Source organism: Lutra lutra, chromosome 12, assembly GCF_902655055.1.
Source record: "Lutra lutra chromosome 12, mLutLut1.2, whole genome shotgun sequence".
In the NCBI taxonomy this organism is placed as follows: Eukaryota; Metazoa; Chordata; class Mammalia; order Carnivora; family Mustelidae; genus Lutra; species Lutra lutra.
This window is the reverse complement of record NC_062289.1, coordinates 64,253,708-64,278,099: the sequence shown is the minus strand read 5'-3', so window position 1 is coordinate 64,278,099 and position 24,392 is coordinate 64,253,708. Positions and strand designations below refer to the sequence as shown.

The window sequence follows — 24,392 nt, the reverse complement described above, 5'->3', positions numbered from 1 at the left end:
AGGGATGCCGGGGTGGTGCAGTTGGTTAAGCATCTGCCTTCAGCTCAGGTCATGATCTCAGAGTCCTGAGATCGAGTCCCACATCAGGCTGTCTGCTCAGGGGGGAGCTTGCTTCTCCCTCTCTTCCCTGCTTACACTCTCTTGCTATCTCTCTCTCTGTTTCTTTCTCTCAAATAAATAAAAAATCTTAAAAAAAATAAATTCTACCTCTTTACTGATATTCTCATTTTGTTCATACATAATTTTCCTGTCTTTTTCCATGCTTTCCTTTAGCTCTTTGAGCATCTTTAAGAAAGTTGTTTTTTAATATTTTATCTAGTAAGTCTGATGTTTGGGGTTCCTCAAGGACAGTTCATTGCAATTTATTTTGTTCCTTTAAATGGGACAAATGTTTGTTTGCTTTTGTATGTTTGTGGTTTTTTGTTATTGTTCAAAAGTGGACATTTGAATTTCATAATGTGGTAACTCTGGAATCAGATTGTTCCCCTTCCCCAGAATCTGCTCTCCCCCCCCCCCCCCGTTGTTCAAGGGTGTCTTTGCTTGAGATCAGCTTGAGATGAAAACCTGAGATCTTCTCTTGTCTTTTCTGAGACTTTGTTTCCTTGGGCATGCATAGAGGTTTTCTAAATTCCCCTGTATACATGTTAGATTTTGAACATCATCATCCTTAAATGTCTGACTCTCAAAGGGGGAAAAGTTTTGTAAAAAGAAAAACAGAAAAAATACCCCAAGGGATGTTCCTTTAAATCCCCTGGAAGGAATTTCAACTGGTGCAAGTTAAAACAACAGTGGTCAGCCTCTGGACCTGCATCTGTGAGTGGTCAAAATCAGTCAAAAATCAGAGAAACAAACTGAGGGTTTTGGAAGGAAGGGTAGAAGGAGGATGGGTTAGTCTGGTGGTGGGTATTAAGGAAGGCACATATTGCATGGAGCATTGGGTGTGATGCATAAACAATGAATCTTGGAACACTGAAAAAATAAAATAAAATAATTAGAATACCAAATACCAGTATTTGAGGACAAAGTCCTTATTACTCACAGTGGCAATAACAATCACTAATATTTGGGGACAAGGTTCTTCTTGCCCACGGTGGTTCCAGAACACCACACCAGGAACCAAGATTATGGCTGCTTGCCATAGGCTTGGTGGAAAGAAGATGGGTAGCCATTACTGTGCTGAAATGGAAATTTAAAAAAATGAACTGCAATTTACCAGCCAAGCTTTCCCTCGGTAGTGGCAATCATTCAAATAAACTTGAATTCCAGTATACTTATCAGACAGTTTCTGCCAGTACAATTTTCATCTAGGTGGAAAGATAGGTTCCTGATTCTTCTTACTCTTTATCTTCCTTTACTTCACTCCAATGTTTTAATGTTAATAACATATGTTTTATATTTCTTGTCATATTTCATGTTTTTGTGTTATTGTTAAGAACCCCAGTTACTGAGATTTCCTCATATGTTTTCTCTTAGAAAATTTATAGTTTTAGCTCTTACATTTAGGTCTTTACTCCATTTTGAGATTTAAAAAAATATATGTTGTATGAACTGAAGTTCATTATTTAAACAAATGTATGTCAAATTGTTCCAGCAACATTTGTTGAAAATTATTTTTCTTTACTGAGTTATTTTGATGACTTTGTTGAAAATAATTTTTTAAAGATTTTATTTATTTATTTATTTGAGTGGAGGGGGAGAGAGAGTTTGATTGATAGAGAGAGAACAAGCAGGCAGTGGGGCAGACAGACAGGAGAAGCAGACTCACTGTTGAGCAGGGAGCCCAATGCGAGTCTTGATCCCAGGACCCTGGGATCATGACCTGAGCTGAAGGCAGATGCTTAACCAACTGAGCCACCCAGGTGTCCCAGGGGGAACCCTCTTACACTGTTGTGTGAATGCAACCTGGTGTAGCCACTCTGGAAAACAGTGTGAGCTTCCTCAAAAAAGTTGAAAATGGAGCTACCCTATGACCCAGCAATTGTACTACTAGGGATTTACTCCAAAGATACGAATGCAATTATCTGAAGGGGCACCTGCACCGCAATATTTCTAACAGCAATGTCCACAGTAGAGAAACTATGGAAAGAGCCCATATGTCCATTGACAGATGAATGGATAAAGAAGATGTGGTATAGATATACAATGGACTACTACTCAGGCATCAAGAAAAATGAAATCTGGTCCATTTGCAATGATGTGGATGGAACTAAAGGGTATTAGGCTAAGTGAAATAAGTCAATCAGAGAAATAGAATTATCATATGTGGAATTTAAGAAACAAAACAGGATAATAAGGAAGGGAGGGAAAAATAAAACAAGATGAATTCAGAGAGGGAAGCAAACCATATAAACTCTTAATCATAGGAAATAAAACTGAGGGTTGCTGGAGGGAGGTGGGTGAGGGAATGGGGTATCTAGGTGATGGGCATTAAGGAGTACACATGATGTGTCATGAGCACTGGGTAATATCACTGGCGAATCACTGAACTCTATCTCTGAAACTAGTAATACACCACATGTTAATTAATTGAATTTAAATAAAAATGTCACAGAATGGATAATATAAAAAAATGGATCAAAGTCTTAAATATTAGAGCCAAAGCTATAAAATTCTTAGTAGAAAACACAGGGATAAATTTACATAACCTCAGATTTATCAACAGTTTCTTAGGTATGAGACAAGAAGAATAAGCAACAAATGAAAAAATAAATTGGACTTCACCAAAACTGAGGACTTCTATGCTTCAAGACACTATCAAGAAAGTAAATGTACAACTGCAGAATGGGAGGAAATGTTTGTAAATCATATATCCAAGAAGGAACTTGTATTAGAATGTATAAAGCACTCTTACAACTCATTAGTAAAGACATAATCCAATTTAAAAATTGGCAAAGGATCTGAAAAGACATTCTCTAAATAAGATATTTAAATGACTGATAAGTACATTAGAAGATGCTCACCATATTTAGTCACTAGGGAAATGCAAGTGGAGATACTTTTTCACACTCAGATGGCTATAATAAAAAAGTTAGATAACAAGAATCATTGGTGAGAATGGGGATAAATCAGAACCCTCATATATTGCTGATAACAAATGTAAAATGTGGGGCGCCTGGGTGGCTCAGTAAGTTAAAGCCTCTGCCTTCAGCTCAGGTCATGATCTCAGGGTCCTGGGATTGAGCCCTGCATCCGGCTCTCTGCTGAGCAGGGAACATGGTTCCCCCTCCATCTCTGCCTGCCTTTCTGCCTACTTGTGATTTCTGTCTGTCAAATAAATAAATAAAATCTTAAACAAAACAAAATAAAACAAAACAAAAAAAAAACGTACAATGGTGCAGCCTTTTGGAAGGTAGTCTAGAAGTTCCTCAAACAGTTAATTATAGAGTCACCATATGACCTAGCAATTCTACTCCTATGTATATATTCACGAGAAATGAAAACATGTCCATACAAAAATGTGAACACAATTGTTGATGGTAGCATTACATATAATCATCAAAAAGGTGAAATCAACCCACATGTCCATTAACAGATGAATAGATAAGCCAAATGTGGTATTCCAAACAATTGAATATTATCTGACCATAAGAAGGAATGAAGTACTAATACACGCTAAAACATGGTTGAACCATCAAAACATTATGCTAAGTGAAATAAAGCAGTCACAAAATACTACATATTCTATGATTCCATTTATATGAAATATCCAGAATAGGCAAATTATAGAGACAGAAAGTAGATTGATGATTGCTTAGGAATGACAGGAATGGGTCATAATAAAGGCTGTGGAGTTTCTTTTTGAGGTGATCAGAATGTTCTAATAGTGACTATGGTGATGGTTGCACATATGTGTAACTCTGAAAAACCACTGAATTGTACACTTTAAATAGGTGAACTGCATGTTATGTGAATTATATTTCAATAATTTTTTCAAAGGGCAACATGAGGCATTCTTGTGTTGATGAAAATATTTTATATCTTTAAAAATAAAACAAAACCAAAAACCTAGGAATGGGTCCTATGGTGTGTATTTTTAACTTTATAAGGCACTGTCAAACTTGATCAAAGTGGCTATTTTGTCTTCCTGCTAGCAATGTATAAAAGTTCCAGTTGTTGCACATTCCTATCAATATTTGGTAGTATATATAGTAGGTGTTATATGCAACTAATGAATCATTGAACACTACATCAAAAAGTAATGGTGTACTATTATGTTTGGTTAATTGAATTTAAATTTAAAAAAAGAAAAAAATAGGATATGGACAAAGGGGAAACTGTCTATATATTAGACAGAGCAGAAAGTTAATAAAGAGAGCTACTTAAATGTGTGGTGAAGTTGATTTCAAAAAATGGAAATTCCAGGAAGTAAATAGAAGGAGCTGATCTAAAAAGAAATTTTAGATATGTCTTGTTATATCATTGTGGTTTTATCATTTATCATTTGTATTTTCTGAATGACTAATGATGTTGAACATCTTTTCATGTACTTAAAAAAAAAATTATTTATTTATTTGACAGACAGAGATCACAAGCAGGCAGAGAAAGAGGAGGAAGCAGGCTCCCCAGTGAGCAGAGAGCCCGATGCGGGGCTCGATCCCAGGACCATGAGATCATGACCTGAGCCGAAGGCAGAGGCTTAACTCTCCATGTACTTATTTTAGTTGCCATCCATGTATCTTTGGTGAAGTGTCCTAAGTTCAAAATAATTAGTTACAAAAGTAATTAAATTTTGATGAAATTTAAGATACAAAAGAACAATAATTAAATTTCACAAAAATTTTAAACTTAAAACCAAAATACCAATAACATTTAAAGGTGAAAAACCATCTGGAGAAAATATTTGCCATGTATGTGAAAGGACAGGGATAAGGGCTCTGATATGGGAAGAGGTTATGAGTTTTTGTTCTTTCTCTTGAGTTACACTATGTGTATATACCTCTCACTGCCCCAACCTAATTTGTAAAGGGTTTTGACTCCTTACATGTGATCTGAAGGCTAAAGCTGGGAGATGCCCAAGATGATCAGATTAGAACTCTGAGAAGCAAGGAGTCCCAGCCCTGGAAGACACAGGCCCCCAGTGTTCTGCTAGCAAAAGAGGTCAGTGGGCAGAGGTAGTGGGAAGGTGTGGGCATCAGTGGACAGAGTAGGGAGGTCAGCAGGCATTAGGGTAGGGGTGAGGAGAAAAGGACAGTGGCAGAGGGGTCACCAGCAGAAACACAAAGAATAAGAGAGGGGCAAGTTTTAGCCATTATTTCTCCAAATACTTTTTTCTGTCACCTCCTTTTCTCTTCTCCCCTGCCCTTTGAGGACTTCAATTGCTTGTATTTTGCATTACTTGGCAGTGTCCCTTGGCATATGACACTATTTTTTCTTTCCTCTTATGAATTTTTTTTCTGTTTTGTACCATTTTAATTGCTATGGCCTTACACTCACAGATCTTTTCTTCTGCAATGTTTCATCTTTTTCATCTGTAAAAGTTTGTGATTTTCTTATGGTCTTCTATGTTTGCACTCAATTTTTTTTAACACAATGCAGAGTGTTATAATAACCATTTTACTGTCCTCTGCTAATTTCAATATCTGTATAAATTTAGGGTCAGTTTTGATAGATCAGTCAAGATTGATTTTTCTCATTTTGGATCATGTCCCTTCTTCGTATGCCTGGTAGTCTTTGTTTGGATGCCAGACATTGTAAACTTCACTTTGTTGGATGTTGCATACTTTAGTATTGTTATAAAGCCTGTTTTTTTTTTTTTTTAAAGATTTTATTTGTTTATTTGACAGAGAGAGAGAGATCACAAGCAGACAGAGAGGCAGGCAGTAAGAGGGAGAAGCGGGCTCCCTGCTGAGCAGAGAGCCCAATTTGGGGCTTGATCCCAGGATCCTGAGATCATGACCTGAGCTGAAGGCAGAGGCTTAACCCACTGAGCCACCCAGGCGCCCCAAAGTCCGTTTTTAATTTTTTTTTTTTTAAAGATTTATTTGTCAGAGAGAGAAAACACAAGCGGGGTTGGGGGCAGCAGGCAGAGCAGGCAGAGAAAGGAGCTTCCCCGCTGAGCAAGGAGCCTGATGCAGGACTTGATCCTAGGACCCTGGGATGGTGACCTGAGCCAAAGGCAGCAACTTAACAAACTGAGCCATCCAGGCATCCGTTATAAGGCCTTTTGAAATTTGCTTTGCATTTAATTAATTAGTTGGAAACCGTTCGATCCTTTTGGGTCTTGCTTTTATTTTTGTTAGATGAATCATGAATCTGGAGTAGTAATCTAATTATTCTTCAATATTTAGGCAATACTTCCTGAGTACTCTAAGCCCGTGAGTTATAAGGTTTTCTAATCTGGTTGGTAGGAATAGGTACTGTTCTTAGCCCTAAGTGATACCTAGGCAATTTTCACTCTAATCCTTTCAGGTGGTTGGTTCTCTGCCTACCCTTGGCGGTCTCATTTCCACACCCTGATCAGCGCTCAGTTAAATATGCACTGATAGGGTAGGGCTCCCTAAACTGAGGGTTGGGTTCTCTATGGAGCTTTTCCTTTCTGGTATTCTGTCCTGTGAGTTCTAGCTGCCTTGGTCTCCCTGGGTTCTCAGCTTTATTTCTTCAATTCAAGTAGTTGTAGGGCTCTACCTCAGCTTTTCCTCCCTTTGCTGCAGCCTGGAAACCCTATGGGTAAGCTGAGACAGTCATAGGGGTCATCTTGTTTGCTTTTTCCCATCTCCCAGGATTATTGTCCTTTGTTTTCTGATATACAGTGTCTTAAGATCATTGTTTCATGTATGTTGACTGGCTTTTTTGGTTGGTTCAGGGAGGAGGGTCAATTTGGTCCCTGTTAGTCCATCTTGGCTGGAAGCAGAAGTCCCTAACATCTTTCTGCTTATTTTCCTCTCCTCTCCAAATAGTGTCAGGTTGCTCAGTTGTTGGTCATCTGACTCTTAATCTTGGCTCAGGTCCTGATATAAGGGTTTTGAGTTCAGGCCCTACGTTGGTTTCTGAGCTGGGCGTGAAGCCAACTTAAAAAACAAACAAACAAAACCCCCACAAATAAAGTGAAAAACACTGATTGTTAGTTTTCTTCAAGGAGGCATTTGTTAAGCTCCAGGACTTTGCCTGTGTGATTCTGGTTAGTCTTCACAACCATACAGGTTTTCTTAACCTCATCTCCATTTGACAGCTGAAAAGCAGGCCCAGATTTTTGCTGGCTTGGACTCTGGACAAGTCTGTCAGTCCCAAGGCTGTGTGATCCTGTGGCTCCACAAAGTTCTCCATGCCTTGCTACAGAATTGCCAGGGAAGCTGCCTGACCTGCATAGCATCCCTGGCTCCTCATTCCTTAAAGAAAAGCTCATACTTGCAGCCTGGCTTTTGAGGTGTTCATACCCACATGCACTCTGTGCTCTGGCTTTGTCAGCCATGCATGTATGCCGGTGTCTCATCCAGCTACTTGATATGAATGAGAAGGCAGTAAGAAGGTAGAAAAGCATCCAGAGATGGGATATCAGTGGCCAGAGTCACCCATGTCTTCTACTAATTCCAAATCCATGCCTCTTCCACGAGACTCAGGATCCCACACAGCTGGCAGGAAGGCAACAGTGAAATGCATAACACAGAGGTAAAGGTGCTCCATTCTTACCATGCTTGAAGATTCTGTGATTCTAGCTATTTCCTCTCCTGAAGGTCAGCTTCTGGACAACTTTCTAGGAAAATCACAGCTTTCAGATAATTCTTCAGAAAACTCAAGTCTGTATTTACTGATTTCCTTCCATGAAATTGGAAAGCCAGCTATAGCCCTTTGTGCCTAGCACAGCCAGAAGACCTTGATGACTGGCTTGGAAGGAGACTCGTGTGAGGTGGCCTGCTAGCTGCAGAAGCCTCAGATGCTTCATAGTCAAGAAAGTGACCTCTGTGCTGGGAAATGAATTTCTGCATGGAGAAGTTGGGGCCATGAGATGACATCAAAGATTCCTTCCGGTTCTGATGTTTCATAACTACCCATTTCTGGAGAGGGATCAATAGCAGGGGAGGAAGGTGGAAGTTATAAGGAAAAGGCAGGGGAAGCCAGGATGATTTGGTATCCAATGCGTGTTCATTTATTTTACACTTACAAAAGAAATCGCCCACCCCTCTGCCCCATTCCCCAAAAAAAACAGTCTCTTTTACAAACATTTAAAAATTAAAACCAAATGAAGATAGACAAGTTAATTTCAGTACAATTATTTTTCAATGTAGCTGTCATAATTAGAGTTTAAATTTCCTACAAGTGACCAATGTCCAAGTGACTTATAGGGGAATCCTGATTATTGGCCAAAAGGAAAATTCCATATTACAAGTTAGCAAATTCTAGTACAAAAATAGTCCGTGTTGGAATAGCCTTTCCTTTTACATAGGTCTCAGGTCAGTCTACTGACTGCATAATACACTAACATTTCAGGGTTCTCTCTTTCACAAATGGCTCATTCGTCATAGCTGAAGCAGCACGATGCCTGCAGTGGCAGGGACTAGTGTCCACCTTGGGACCGTGCTGGAAACGGCAGGCCTGGGAGTGCCTCACTGACCCCAGGGCAGCAGGGCAGGGCCCCAGCCCCAGCTCCACACAGGGGTCCTGGAGGGAGGGATGAGTGGCGGGCAGAGCTTCCCCCTTCTGAGGGAGCAACAGGCCCAGGATATAGGGGAAGTCCGCCCAGGTAGCTGGGCCAGCGCTGGCACAGGACAGCCCACCTCCTGCCAGTGTCTCCTCGTCCTTCTGTAGTCTGACGAGGTGAGAGGGGGCCCTGCGCATTGTCAGCAGCGTGAGGGTGGCCTTGCCCTTGCTGCAGCCAGGGAAGGTCTGGGCAGGCTACTTGTCCCTCAGGATGTCGAGCTGCTCCTGACACTCGGTAAAGAGGCGCTGAAAGCGGAGATTCTGCCCGATGACTGGCAGCAGCTCCTTCAGCAGCTCCCTCTTCCGCAGACCCTGTGGACATGAAGAATGACAGTTGAGTGCAAGTGTCAGTGAGGAGACCTGGATGGTGCTGGGTTTCCCTGGCCTGGCAGAGACCCCGTGTCTGCCCATCTGACCCCCAGACACCCCCTGGAGAAAACAGAGATGGATGAGAACAATTTCTCTACATGCAGGCAAGCTAAAAGTCTGAGCTGGAGCATACGAGTGGCAGGGAGCAGGGGAGAGACACAGTGCAAGGTTACAGCCAAGAAAACCAGGGTAGGTTCTGCTCCTCTGTGTCTCCTAAGTCTGCTCGCACAGTCCCTGCTGGCCTTCAACTGCACTGATTAGTGGCTATAGTAGCTTATCCTTCCAGAGCAGGATGGGAGTAGGATATTAGGGTAAAAGGGCATGTGGATGGCCATCCAGGAGGAGTTGTTTCCTAAGGTGAATGCTCTCTGGGGGCCTGAGGTCAAGTCTAGGGGTGAAGAGGCACCTGGGAGGCAGTGGCTGGCCTTGGTTTTATAATCCTGGGGCCTCTGCCCTTGGGCCTTGCCCAGGGCTCTTTCATGCCTGGGTGTACTGGTACCATGGTCTGCCTGGGCTCTTTTGCAATATGCACTGCAAGGAGGGGTCTCCAATGCACAGAACCCTGAGGAGCACAGCCACTGCAAAGAAAAAAAACACCAAATGATAACTCTGACCACTGGAAGAGACGAAGACCCAGGATATTAAAATAAGAATGGCAGAAAGACAAAGAATTATAGAAAAGAACCAAGTGTAGATATTAAGTTTGAGCAACACAATGGTTGAAGGGATGGGATCTGCAGAAGAATGGCCACTGCTGAAGACCAAGTCAGAGTGGAGTCAGATGGAGGACCAGACCATGCTTGAGAAGGGAGGTACACAGAGAGGAAAATGCAAGGAGAAACCATACAGGAAAAGTTAAGGCAGATGGAGGATGACAGAAGGGCCCAATATCTATATAATGGGTCCCACAGGAGAGAGAGAAAGAAGAAAGAAGGAAATATTTAAGGAAGTAATACAGGTAGATTTCACGCAACTAAAGAAAGTCAAATGGCCTTAGGTTGAAAGCCTCTCTGAGTGCTGATCATGTAAGATATGGACACAAAATAAAGGCCATATATGAAAAGCCCACAGCTAACATCATACTCAGTGAAAAACTGGGAGCTTTTCCTCTAAGATCAGGAATAAGACAAGGGTGCCCACTCTCACTCCTTTTTTTTTTTTCAACACAGTACTGGGAGTCCTTGCCACAGCAGTCAGATAAGAAAAAGAAATAGGAATCTAAATTGGTAAGGAGTAAGTAACATTCACTATTTGCAGATGACATGATACTACTATACCATACTATATAGAAAACCCTAAAGGACTCCAAAAAACTACTAGATAAATGAATAAATGAATTCAGCCAAATCACAGGATACAAAGTTAGTATATAGAAATCTGTTGCATTTTTTCACACTAATAATGAAATAGCAGAAGAGAAATTAAGAAAACAATCCCATTTATAATTGCACCAAGGGTAATAAAATACCTAGGAATAAACCTAACCAAGGTGGTGAAACTATACTCCAAAAACTATAAAACACTGATGAAAGAAATTAAAGATGACACAAATAAATGGAAAGATATTCCATGGTCATGCGTTAGAACAGCCAAAATTGTGAAAGTATCTGTATCACCCAAGCAATCTACAGACTTAATGCAATCTACTTACCAAAATACCAACAACATTTTTCATAGAACTAGGAAAAAAAAAGTAAGATATGGAAAAACAGATATCTAGACATGTAGGATGAAATATATAGAATTTGAGAGTATCGAAGATAGAAAAATTCTGAAAGTTCCTAAAAAACAAGATCATATCACCTACAAAAAAAGACCAAGGTACACAATGAAGTAATATTTTTAATATATTGGAAAAAAAACCTCACAACCTAAACTTTTTTACCCAGTTATTCATACAATAGAGTATAATAAAAAATATTAAAAAAATATTCTTGGGCTTTTAAGACCTCAAGAGGCTTGCTACAAGAAAGATTCACCATGAAAATCTTTTAGAGGAAATACTCAAAGTAAGAAGAGATAAATCTAGATAATGCTACAAGAGATATGAAAAGAAATGTGGATAACTCAGGCTAAAGTTTATGTTGGCCTTGAGAAAACCAAGAAAACAAAGAATGTGGATGGTTTGAGCTTGGTGATTAAAAAAAAAAAATCTGTCAGACTGGATAACATAAAAGTCAGCCATCTGATGTTAGTAAGAAATATATAAACATGGATGAAAAAGGGTTAAAAATTAAAGACAGAAAGATACGTTAGTAAAGAATGAAAAGAGAGCTAGTATTTTTATTTTATTTTTTTTTAAGTTTTATTTATTTATTTATTTATTTGAGAGAGAGAGAGAGAGAGAGAGACAGTGAGAGAGAGCATGAGTGAGGAGAAGGTCAGAGGGAGAAGCAGACCCCCCGTGGAGCTGGGAGCCTGATGCGGGACTCGATCCCAGGACTCCAGGATCATGACCTGAGCTGAAGGCAGTCGCTTAACCAACTGAGCCACCCAGGCACCCGAGAGCTAGTATTTTTAAATTACCAAAGTAGATTTTGTTACAAAAACATCACTGGGGAAAGAGCCAGTCAAAAGAAAGAGACAAAACTACCCTCAGGGAGATTTTAATACACATTTAACTAGTGATGGGTCATGGAAAGGCAAAAATCTGCAGATTCAGGTAATCTGAACTGACCAGTTAGTAAACATGACTAAATGGATATGTATAAAATGAAAACAAATAGTCTTTGGCACACGTGGACATATAAAAAATTGCTCTAAAAGCAAACCTCAACAAAATAGCAGGTATCATGTACACAGCAGACTGGCATACACAAATACAGCCCATTATATATTTTTGTAAATAGTTTTATAAAAATGTAGCCACCCCGGCCTATTTGTTGGTATATCACACTACAACAGCAGAGTGGAGTAGTTGCAGCAGAGACTGTATGGCTTTGCAAAGCCTGAAATATTAACTCTCTTCCCTGACAGAAAAAGTTTGCCAACTCCTGATATAAATCATCTTCTCTAACCAAAATACAATTGAGTAGAACTCATAACTGATTAATCGATTAAGTTAACTTAGTTAACTGATATTTAAAAATGATTTACAAGTAAATGGTAATAAAAACACTGACTGTTGCAAAACTTGTAGAAATGCCACAGAGGTGGGGCTTTATAAGGATACTTACAAACATAAAACATCTTCTATTAGAGAACATAAAAGAATGACAACCAATTACCTGAGTCTGACCTAAGGTGGGAAAGAAGGGAGGAAGGCAAAGAGGGAGGGAGGGAAGGAGAGAAGGAAACATCAGAAAAAAATATTTTATTTTATTTATTTATTTTTTTTAAAGATTTTATTATTTATTTGACAGAGAGATCACAAGCAGGCAGAGAGGCAGGCAGAGAGAGAGGAGGAAGCAGGCTCCCTGCTGAGCAGAGAGCTCGATGCGGGGCTCGATCCCAAGACTCTGAGATCATGACCTGAGCCGAAGGCAGCGGCTTAACCCAATGAGCCACCCAGGCGCCCCTGAAAAAAAATATTTTAAAAATGAGCTTCATGACTGGCTGAGTAGTGAATCCAGTCTGCCAAGACTGGGAAAGGTGGCCATTTTTTCAAATGCCCAATATTCAACAAAAGACCATGGGGCATACAAAGAAACAGAGAAACATGGAAATGGCTGGCTATGGTATTGGCCCATTCAAAATCACAAAATAAACATCCAGAAAACTGACCCTAAAGAAACATAGGCCTAGAACTTATGTGACAAAGACATTAAAACAATTGTCTTAAATATTCTCAAAGAGAACATGAACAGATGGACATAACAGGAAAATGGTATGTGAATAGAATGAGAGTATCAACAAAGAGGTAGAAATTATAAAAAAGAACCAAACCAAAATTCTAGAACTTAAAAACATAGTAACTAAATAGAAAAATTCACTCAAGTGGTTCAACAGTAGACATGAACAGACAAAGAATCAATGAACTTGAAAATGAAGAAAAATGAAAATAGTCTAAGGGACTTATAGGACACCATCAAGCAGACCAATATATGCATTATGTAATATATGCATTATGTCCCAAAAGAATAATAGAAAGGAGAAAAGAGCTTATTTGGAGAAATAATGGCTGAAAAGTTCCCAGGGTTGAGGAAAAACATGGATTTACAAATCCAAGCTCAACAAATACTCCATGTAGGAAAACCCCAAAGGAACGAATACCATGACAGATTTTACTTGAACTATGGAACATCAAAGATAAAGAGACAATCTAGAAAGCAGATACTTGACTCATTGTGTAAAAAGCATACTCAATAAGCTTATTTCTCAGCAGGAACACTGAAGGCCAGAGGGCAGTGGGATGACATATTTAAGGTGCTAAAAGAAAAACTGACATCTGAGAATACCATAGTCAGTGAAACTACTCTTGAAAAATAAGGGGAAAACAAACACATTTCCAGATAAATGAAAACTGATGGAATTCGTTACTATTAGATCTACCCTACAAGAAATGCTAAACGGAGTCCAAGTTGAAATGAAAGGATGCTAGACAATAAAACAGAAAGTTCTCTAGTAAAAGTAAAAGTAAGGACAAATAAGATAATCCATATTTTGTAATTTTATTTGGTAATTCCATTTTTTTTATTCTATAAGATTTAAAAGACAAAAGCATAAGAAACTATAAGCCTATGTTAAAGGCTATAGAATATATAAAGATATAATTTGTGACTTCAATAACAAAGTGGGTGGAGTGGAACTGTAAGGGAGTGGGCAATGTTTCTGTATACAATTGAAATTAAATTGTTATTAGTTTAAAATAGATTGTTTTTGTTATCCCTATAGTTACTAAAAAGAAAATATCTATAGAACATACATAAAAGGAAAAGAAGAGAATAAAAACATGGTCACTAAAAAAATCAACTAAAATGCAAAGTAAAATAGTAAAGGAGGAAATGAGGAACAAAAACTATAAAACATACAGAAAATAAATAACAAAATGGCAATATTAAGTATCTGTCAGTAATTATTATTTTTTGCCAGTAATTATTATTATTATTATTATTGAGAGAGAGAGAGGAAAAGCAAAAGGAGAGGGACAGAAAGAGAATTTTAAGCAGGCTACATGCTTGGTGTGGAGCCTGACATGGGACTCAATCTCCCAACTCAGATCATGACCTGAGCCAAAATCAAGAGTTGGATGCTTAACCGACTGAGCCACCAGGTACCCCTGGCAATAATTACTTCAAATGTAAATGTATTAAACTCCTCAATTAAAAAAAAAAAAAAAAACGGGTAAAAAACCAGAATCAAACTATATGCTACCTACAAGGAACTCACTTCAGAGCTCAGAACACATACAGGTTGAATATAAAGGATAAAAAAGATAGTCCATGGAAATAGTAACCAAAACATAGAAAAGTTGGCTATACTTGTATCATACGAAATAGATGTTATTTCAAAAACTGTTACAAGAGACAAAGAAGGACACTGTATAATGATGAAGGGGTCAATTCACCAAAGATGATGTAACAATTATAAACATATGCACCAAACATCAGAGCTCCTAAATATATGAAGAAAACATTGAGTCGAAAGGAAAAATAATTCTATAATAATTGTAGTAGACTTCAATATCCCATTTTTGATAATGGGATATTGAACAACCAGAGAGAAGATCAATAAGGAACCAGAAGTCCTGAAAAACAATACAGACCAACTGTACCTTATGTACATATATAGGACATTCCACTCAACAACAGCAGAATCCACTTTTCTCAAGTGCACATTAAACACTCTTTAGGAGAGACCACACAGTAGGTCACAAAACAAATCTCAATAGGTTTAAAAAGACCGATATCATAAAACTATCTTTTCCAATCACAATGGGATGAAACCAGAAATTAAAAGCTAAAAGAAAACTGGACAATCCACACATATGTGGAAATGAAACAACACATTGCCTTTTTTTTTTTTTTAAAGATTTTATTTATTTATTTGACAGAGAGAGAGAAAGATCACAAGTTGGCAGAAAGGCAGGCAGGGGGTGGGGGAAGCAGGCCCCCTGCTGAGCAGAAAGCCCTGATGTGGGGCTCAGTCCCAGGACCCTGAGATCATGACCTGAGCTGAAGGCAGAGGCTTAACCCACTGAGCCACCCAGGCACCCCGAAATAACACATTGTTAAGCAATGATTCAAGAAGAAATCTCAAGGGAAATTAGAGAATATCCTGAGACAATTGAAAATGAAAACAACATACGAAGAAATATAGGATCCAGTAAAAGCAATTGTTAGAAATTTATAGCTGTAAGAATCTACAAAGAAAGACCTCAAATAAATACCATAGCTTTCCATCCTTTGAAACTAGAAAATAAAAGCTAAACCCAAATCAAACAGATGCAAGAAAATCATTATTTCAGAGAAAATAAAATGGAGAATAGAAAGATTGAGAAAATAAATGAAACCAAAATGTGCTACTACTTGAAAGGATCATCCAAACTGATAAACTCTTAACTAGGTGGACTAAGAAAAACAGAGCGAAGACTGGAATGCAATCAGAAATGAGGGACATTATAACTGATGTCACAAAAGTAAAATTATAAATATGGGGATACTATAATTGTTCACCAACAAATTAGACAATCTAGATAAAATGGACAAAATCCTAGAGACACATAGCCTACTAAGACTGAATCATGAAGAAATACAAAATCTTAATGGATCTATAACTAGTAAGGAGACTGCATCAGTAATCACCAACTTCCTAAAAAAAAAGAGCCCATGACTTACCAAATGGCTTCACTGGTGTATTTCACCAAATATTAAAGAAGAATTAATAATAATCTTCAATTGATGCAAAAAAATTTTTTTGATCAAGTTCAACACTCTTCATTACAAAAACACCCAGCAAACTAGTAATAGAAGTCAACTACCTCAATATAATACAGACCATATAAGAAAACATCACACTCAATGTTAAAAAAACCGAAAGCTTTTGCTCTAAGGTCAGGAGAAAGGTGAGGATGCCAGCTTTTCACACTTCTACTCACCTTAGTACTGGAAGTTCTAGCCAGAGCAATGAGGCAAGAAAAAAATAAAAGGCATCAATATTGGAAAGGAAGAAGTAAATTTTTTTGTTTGTAGACATCATTTTATATGTAGAAAACCCTAAAGACTCTACAAAAAACTTGTTAGAACAAGTGAATTCAGCAAATTTGCAGAATAGGAAATCAGGACACCAAAATCAGCTGCATTTTTATATACCAACAACAAACATTCTGAAAAGAAAACTAAGAAAACAGTTCCATTTACAATAGCTCCTGAAGAATAAAATACTTAGGAATAAAAAACTTAACCAAGGAGGTGAAAGACTAGTACACTGAAAACTACAAAATGTTGCTGAAAGAAATTAAAGAAGACACAACTAAATGGAAAGACACCCCCTGTTCATGGATTAGAAAACTTAATATTGCTAAGATGTCAGTATCATCAAAAACAATCTATAGATTTAATGTACTCCCTATCAAAATCCTAGTGGTGTTTTTCTACAGAAATAGAATAATTCATCCTAAAATTCAAATGGAATCTCAAGGGATCCTGAAGAGCCACAAGAATCTTGAAAAAGAAGATGAAAGGTGGAGGCCTGTTTCTGACTTCAAAACTTATTTCTGCTCTTCCCATAAGTGGCCCGAGGTGACCTCTGAAAATGGTTCACTATTCACTTGACCCAGAAAGCCCTACAAAAGCATGCAGATCAAGAGGTTGAAAGCTTTGCGTTCACTTTATGAATGCATCAAAAGTTTGCATATCTGAGAAGCCACCACGTATCTGAAGGATGTCACTATATAGAAGCAATGTGTGCCATTCTGTTGCTGTAATTGTGGAGTTGGTAGGCGTGCTCAGGTCAAACACTGGGGGTATACACAGTGTAAGTGACCTGAAAAGGGTGTTGAATTTTTACTGCACATGCTTAAAAATGCTTAACAGTGAACTTAAAGGTTTAGATGTAGATTCTCTGGTCATTGAGGATATCCAGGTGAACAAACCCCCCGAGACGTGTTGGGAATTTACAGAATGCATGTTTGGATTAACCTGTTCATGAGCTCTCCCTGCCACAGAGATGACCCTTATGAAAAAGAGCAGATGGTTTCTAAACCGGAAGAGGCACTTGCAAAGAAGAAAAAGATATCCACAAGAAAATGAAGAGACAAAAACTTAACGGTCTGGGAATAAATTCTGCATAAAATAAATGTAAGTAGAAAAAAACCCAAAACAAAAAACAACCAAAAACAACCCCCCCAAACTTACTTCAAAACTATTATATCTTTTAGTTTTTGAACTATGTGACTATATTACCATCCAAAATTAAATTTATTTATTTATTTATTTAAAAATATTTTATTTATTTGACAGAGAGAGAGACACAGTGAGAAAGGGAACATAAGCAGGGGGAGTGGGAGAGGGAGAAGCAGGGAGGTGGGGCTTAATCCCAGGACCCCAGGATCATGACCTGAGCTGAAGGCAGATGCTTAATGACTGAGCCACCCAGGCGCCCACAAAATAAAATTTAAAATTAAAAAAAAAACCTCAAACATTTAATTAAAAAATCAAAGGGGATGAAGTAAACTGCTAGAAACAAAGCAGAATATTCTGTCTGCCTGTGGCAACAGCGGAAAGAGAGATCACAAGTAGGCTGAGCAGCAGGCAGAGAGAGAGGGGGAAGCAGGTTCCCCACTGAGCAGAGAGCCCAATGTGGGGCTCTATCCCAGGATCCTGAGACCATGACCTGAGCTGAAGGCAGAGGCTTAATCCACTGAGCCACCCAAGTGCCCCAGCTTTTCTTTTTCTGGTAAGAATGGTAGATGCTGTTGGTACTGGTTTCCCCCCTCCGGCTGACTTATTTGGAGGACAGAAAACAACAATATTTCAGTCACTATTGGGAGTACCACTTACCTGCAGCTGAGAGCATTTGTCATAGATACCAGGGACCATGAGCAGATTAGCTATGTTAGGCAATTTACAGAAGATGAAAAGCAGGTGGGACCACACGGAAAGGGAGCCCCAGGCTCTTTTGGGCAAAGCTCCAATGAGGTGTCCTGCTCAGAGCTGGTAAGAATAAGTGGCAGGAAGGAGAGGGAGAAAAGAGCACATGGCTAATAAATGGTGGCCTGTCTGTGCCTCCTTTCATCTGCACCTTATTGGCCTAGCACCCCTGCCTTCAATCTGAGACAGAAAGCTGCTATGTAGAACTCTAGCTCACGTCTCGGGCTAATGCTCCCAGAGTGGCAGCTGGATCACAGAATGAGGCTCTACAACCTGGCTGGGGAAGAGGTTGGTCAGGCACATGCTGACCTATCTCCCACCCAAGAAGACATCCTGTCACCCCAGAGCTGACGTGTGCTAGGGAATTACTGGTAATTTGGAACCACCCTTCCTGTTGAGGTCATGGGACGAAGGTACACAAATAGAAATGGACCTCAGGGAGCTAATGTGCTAATGACCTAGGTTGACCTGGGATGTGGGGAAGGTAGAAATTCAGAGAGGGATGCCTTTGCCTTGGGAATGTTTATTGATGAGAAAAAGGCTGAGTGAGCTTCTGTCAGACTTGAGGGCCTAGGGAGACAAAAGCAGGGGCCAAAATGAAAAGTGGGGATTCCTGTTAAGTCATCCCTCTTTGTGCTGACACCCCAAAGGGATGTAACCCAGAATAAAGGTAAACCAGAAATAAATCCGCCCCTGCACAAATGAGCGTCTGGCTTTGAATCATGAGACAGCCTAGAAAACCTCAATCCCAGAAGTGGGCTGAGGGGAGTCTGCAGTGCTGGGGTGCCTCAAGAACTGGCAACAGCAAATAAAAGCACTCTGTAAAAGAAGGTAACATCACCTGAGGCCTCAAACCATTTCTACAAATAATTTTTCAAACATGTCCAGCGGATAGAAATAATCAGGCATGTAAGGAAACAAGATAATATAAATGAGACCCGGCAGAGACATTTATAGGCAATTGAAACAGATCCAAGAGGGCTCCCAATAGTAGAACTATCAGACATACAACTTTAAAACAACTAAGGTTACTCTGCTCAAGCAGATAAAAGACTAAGTTGAAAATATGGGGGGAGAACTGCAACCATAAAAAATGATACAGAAGATTTTAAAAAGAGAGGACATTACATCTCTCTGAAGATGTGGAAAATGGAAGGGAAGATATCACTGAGGAAGAGAACAAAGGCAGATCCACAGAATGAATGAAAGAAACAGACTTTCAGGTTTGTGAAACTTCAAAACAAGAGGGAGAGCCAAAAGAACTTACACAGCAATGGAAATCAGATTTGCAGCAGAGATTTTAGCAACAACAGTGGATGTTAAAAGTCTGTGGTGCCATACCTTCAAAGAGGTAAGGAAGGGGAATTGGACTTTGAAGTTAGGATTCTAGTAACCAACCAAATTAAGATCTACTGCTACAAAATAAAAATCAAATAAAACACACAGGCCAATCACACACCAAGGCCTGTAGAGCTTGTGAGGTCTGACCTCCAGCCTTTCTGACTGCAACCCGTTTCATCCTCCCACTGCCATTCTGCTTGGCTATTCCTTCCACACGGCAGGCCCTTCCACCTTGGGCCTTTAGACTTGCTGTTCCCACTGCCTGGATGTTCTTCCCCCAAACATCTGTGGGGCTTTGCCCTTCACCTTTTCTGGTCTCTGCTCAGTTAGTTAAGACTTCCTTGACTACTCAATATAAATAGCATCCTGCCAGTATGCCCCTGGCCACTTTATGTTTGTTCTCAGCACCAACCCCCACCCAACACAATACATGTACTTGCTCAGCTGTTTAGAATCCACCTCTCTGCACAAGAATGGAGACCTAGGAAGGTGGGGGCCGTGAGCTTTGTTCACTGCTCACTGTCCCATGCCGAGCCAGAGCAGGTGCTCCATCAGTATTTGCTCAGTGACTGCATGAAGCAGGGGAGCTAACTTATATCCACAACCCCCAATCCCTCACCAACCTGGTCCTTTCAAGGCACTAGCAGGCACATGTGCAAGCCAAAAAATTTGGAGGTGACTATCCATGTTCATTATTCTCTGTCTCTTAATCTATTCTACCCATCCACCCACCAAGTCTTGTTGGGTCTGCCTCTAAAATACAACTTGAATCTGTCTCCTTTCCCCTCTCCATCGCCCTCACACTGATCCAAGTCACCTTCGTCTATTGCCAGGACTGCTACAAAAACAAGTTCTGATTGCTCTCCTACGTCAGTTTGCATTACCACCCCTGCTAATCGATCTCTTGCCACCAGCTCCTCCAAAAGCTCCAGCTCCTCATAAGATCTCACTGATCTTCCTGCTCCTCTGTCTTACCTCATTTTCTACCACCCCGTCCTTTGCCTACTATGCTGCAGCCACAGTGGCCTCCATGTTTGCATTCACTATCACCTCTACCAGGAGACTCCCAGGTCCTGGTAGAGCTGGTGCATTCTCATCCCTGGGTTTCATCCTAAAAGACCCCTCTCATGTCTTCCCTGGCCACGCGTTCCCAGGCACCCTTGTCTGATTGCTCTGCTTATTTCTGGGCATAGTATAATCCATAGTCTAAAACTATCTTGTTGACTGAATTGCTTCCTTGCTTTTGTCTGCCTTCCTATCAGACTGGGAGCTCCACGAAGGCAGGGAAGGATCTTTCACCTCCTCTACCAAACAAACCCGTAACCCCAGCAGGCAACTCTCCTCAGGTGCATGCGTGGCTGAGCACTCCCTGGGCCCCTGATGCCGAGGGCCCAGCTGCTGCCTGGCAGTGCAGTGCTGGCATTTCACCCTCCCACGGATCCTGGGGCCTGTGGCAGTGTGCTCAAGAAGTCTAATGGGGAAGAATTCCAAAGCACTTTGGCTTATTTTTCATCTCCACTTTCACTTTTCAAGACAGAATTCTTGTGGCAAGAACGAAAGCAGCACCTACCACTACCGTTGACTCCCACTGGCTTCCAGTGGAGTAGTGAACCGGACCCAGTAAGTCCTTGCATATTTCTCGGAGCCGGTATTCAAACCCTAATTACGGAAAAAAACAAAACAAAACAAAACAAAACAACAAAACAAAACAGAAATAGGAACACATTACAAAAAGAAATAAAAAAATCAAGAATATGCTAAGTTGTTGTGTATACCAAACCAGATTGAGCAAATGTTTATTTTATTGCCTGCTTAGGGCAAAATGCCTCTTGCATGTCTCTCAGTTTGGGGCACTGAGATTCATAATGACAGACTCTCACTCAGGAACCCACTCCCTTGACAGCATAAAGAGCAGCCCCTCTGTGTGCTGGGCCCATGGGAAAAATAAATGTGGCCAGCTCTGGGAAAAACTCCCCAAGGTGATGGGAAAATGCAGGAATCGTGGAAGTGGGCTAGTCAGATTTGTTTCAGAGAAGACATGTTGGTAGTGAGAGATCAGCAGGGTCAGTAGGCAGCCTTTAGGAGGTAAGAGATGGCAAGGGTATGAATTTAGGCTGAGGAGGTGGTGACAGAGTGGAAAAGACAGGAGAAGCAGTCATAAGCCTGTCAACTCATGGGTTATGGCACAGGTATGTGGAGTGCCAGAAGTGCTGGTGGCAGAATCTGGGGGCCTGTCAGCACTGGCGGCAGCTGAAGCCACAGGGAATGATGAAATCACCCAAAGATGAGGGTAGAGAGTAAGAGGGTGATGCTGGAATCTGAGGAATTTTAGAAGTGAGAGGGGTCTTCCTTTACAATTTGAGTCCTTTTATGGTCAAGGAAACAAGAGATAGAGTGGAGGTGACTTGTGTATGGACGTAGGAACAGATGTGTGGAAGATGGACAAAGAGAAGCAAGTGGTAGAAGTGATCCCACAACTGGTGCAGGCCCTCGAGGAGGCAGCGACCTCGTACAGGGCATCAGGATGAGTCCTGATCAGTCCCCAGGATGAAGAAAATTAGAGAGGCCAGGGGAACAGTCTCCCCAGTGGAATGGGGTATGAAGCCCAGATGTGACAGGAGCATCCCAGCAAAGGTATGGGTTTGGGAAGACTGAGTATTTAGAAGAGTCAGTGACCACACAGGCTGGGCAACCACACAGACTGGGCAGGAAGAGGAAAATTAAACTCATGTATGGAGTCTGCTGGGGAGGGGTGAGGGACTTCGAGTTGGTCAGCCATGGCTGTTGTCATCAGAGGTGTATATATACATGTCATCAGAGGCAATGTGGCATATCTGAGTTCTAGGAGTGACATTTGTAGGGGTTCGGCATGTTTTTCTCTTTTTCTGTACTCTAAATTTTAAACAAAATAGGGAGGGTGTCGTCAAAAGCAAAGCAGGAAGGCCAGGAGAGGCTGTGGGGAAGGCTGCTCTGTGACCAGGCCTGGAGCTATGCGGTAACACAGGGAGCTTTGGGAGGGCCGGTTCCCAAGCCACAACCCTGGAGGCCAAGCTCAGGGAAGAGGAAGGCTGGTAAGAAAAACACCACACATGCCTAACAAACAGATGAAAGGCTATTTATTGGAGGTTGCCCTGAAAGCAAGATGGCCACCTCTTTCAACAAACCTAGCTTTCTGTTGGCCAAAAGGGGCAAGAGGAGGTAGTGGGGGAGATACTGGGGAGGGGAAGTGCTGGCAGGGAAAGCTGGGCTGGAAGGCCATGGGAAGGCGCTGGATGGGCTGGCCCTTCCAGGCCAGGAGGGGCTTGGGGGAAGAGAAATACAGGCTCACTGGATGCTGCCAGAAGATGCCCTTCCCTGGTGTAAGCGGCTGACCACTGAGGATGCAGGGTGTGAGGGAGGGCAGGAGGGTGAGCATCTCATCTACTCCTTTGGAGAATGTCTATGTGAGCATCCTCTGCCCCCACCCCCTCCTACAGCCAAACCTTTCGGCCCTCAGGGCCTACCTGATTCAGAGCCTCAGAGCCTCTAATGGGCTGGATGCTTGCTGAGCTGCCTTGATTATAGCTCAGGCTAAGAGATGGGGCGAGGGCCGTCTTTGCCTTGATTCATAGGCTTTCAGGAGGGTCATATTGGGACAGAAATTGAGTCAGTCCCAGGAAGATGGAAGGGCCGCAAGAAACCTCACCTTCATTCACAAGGTACCGAGCGTAGAGGAGGAGCCAATGGCGGTACTCATGGCTGGACTGCAGGGTGAGTGCCGCCGCAACCTGATTCTCCAGGTAGGCCAGGGTGGTCTCCTGCTGCACTACATGAGGCACGGAGAAGAGCCGGGCTGCCTGTCTTCCTGAACTGCAGAGACCGGCAGAGCAAGCATCATGAGGCAGTGGGTACTGCATGGGTCAGGAGGCTGCTACCTCGAGCCCCTGGGCCCCAGTGAGGAGCCAGTAAAGGGGCAGGTGTCAGACACCACGCTGGCTAACCTGTCCCCATGTCCCGTGACAGGCCTCCTGCCCACTCTAGCACCCCAGGTGTATCCCACCCTGTCCTTTCTATCTAGGCCCGAGGTGACAGGTCAGCAGCTCATTTCTCCCCAGCCCAAATACTGCCCATCACGGTGTCCATGACTCAAAGCACCTCAGACTGCCATCTATGCCCTGAAGTGACAGGGATTGTGACCTAGTACCCTGAGATATTACCCAACGTGGGCCCACAACCCTTGGCACCTTGAGCCTACTTGTACTAAGCAGCAGTTAGGCAGAGGGCTGGGCAGTCAGAGAGCAGGCCTGAGTGGGACTGTGCTTGCATGACCCAGCCACCTCCCCCAACACTTGAGTCACCTACGTGGAGGCACGGCCCTGGACTATGGCTAAAGGTCCGGAGCATAGCATGGCATCCTGGGGAGGCAGGCTGCTCCTGAAGTCCGCACACTGGGCCAGGGAGTCCTGCTTGTCAGAAACCAGGTTCCTGGGGAGGCAACAGCAGGAGCAGAGGTCAGAAAAACCAGGAGGTCCACCAGAAAGGCTGGGGGTGAGGCCGCCAAGGAGCAGGTACCACATGACTCTCTGCCAGAGTGTCAGCAGAGGCCAAGTAGCACTGCATTCTCCCCACAGGGCCCTCAGGGACAGGTTTCATGAGGCAAAATCAATGACGGTGAAGGTCATCAACAGGATTCTTGCTGGGACCCCCTGAACACCATAGTCTCAGAACTTGAGGACAGGAGCCTGTGTATGAAGTGTACACAGGATGCCCACTTGCTGGGGGCCCATACAGCCTGGTCCTTGGAAGCCTCCAGGAATGCCAGGTGCTAGCCTTCCTGGGCCTCTCTAGCATCCCAAGCAGACAGTTTTCACCTTCTTGGGACCTTTCACATCTTTGTTGAAAACATTCCAGCCACACTTTAAAAATAGTTGGGTGAATTTGTAAAATACCGGGCCAACGTTTCCCTTCTTAAATAACTAGTCTGTTTCCACTATTATAGTAATCACATAAAATACACAAGTTTGCAACTTGGGAGAGCTG

At 41.6% G+C, this 24,392-nt stretch overlaps 1 protein-coding gene across 1 annotated transcript in view; it reads right to left on the bottom strand.

Moving 5' to 3' along the window:
- Nucleotides 1–8,687: 8,687 nt before the first annotated feature.
- Nucleotides 8,688–24,392, bottom strand: part of LOC125082359 (protein HIRA) — an 86,483-nt gene continuing 70,778 nt past the window's right edge. Inside the window, 4 exon segments of the mRNA XM_047697887.1 lie at nt 8,688–8,946; nt 20,944–21,032; nt 23,059–23,222; nt 23,715–23,837. Of these exon segments, the coding sequence (XP_047553843.1) occupies nt 8,830–8,946; nt 20,944–21,032; nt 23,059–23,222; nt 23,715–23,837 (493 nt within the window). The 3' untranslated portion in view covers nt 8,688–8,829.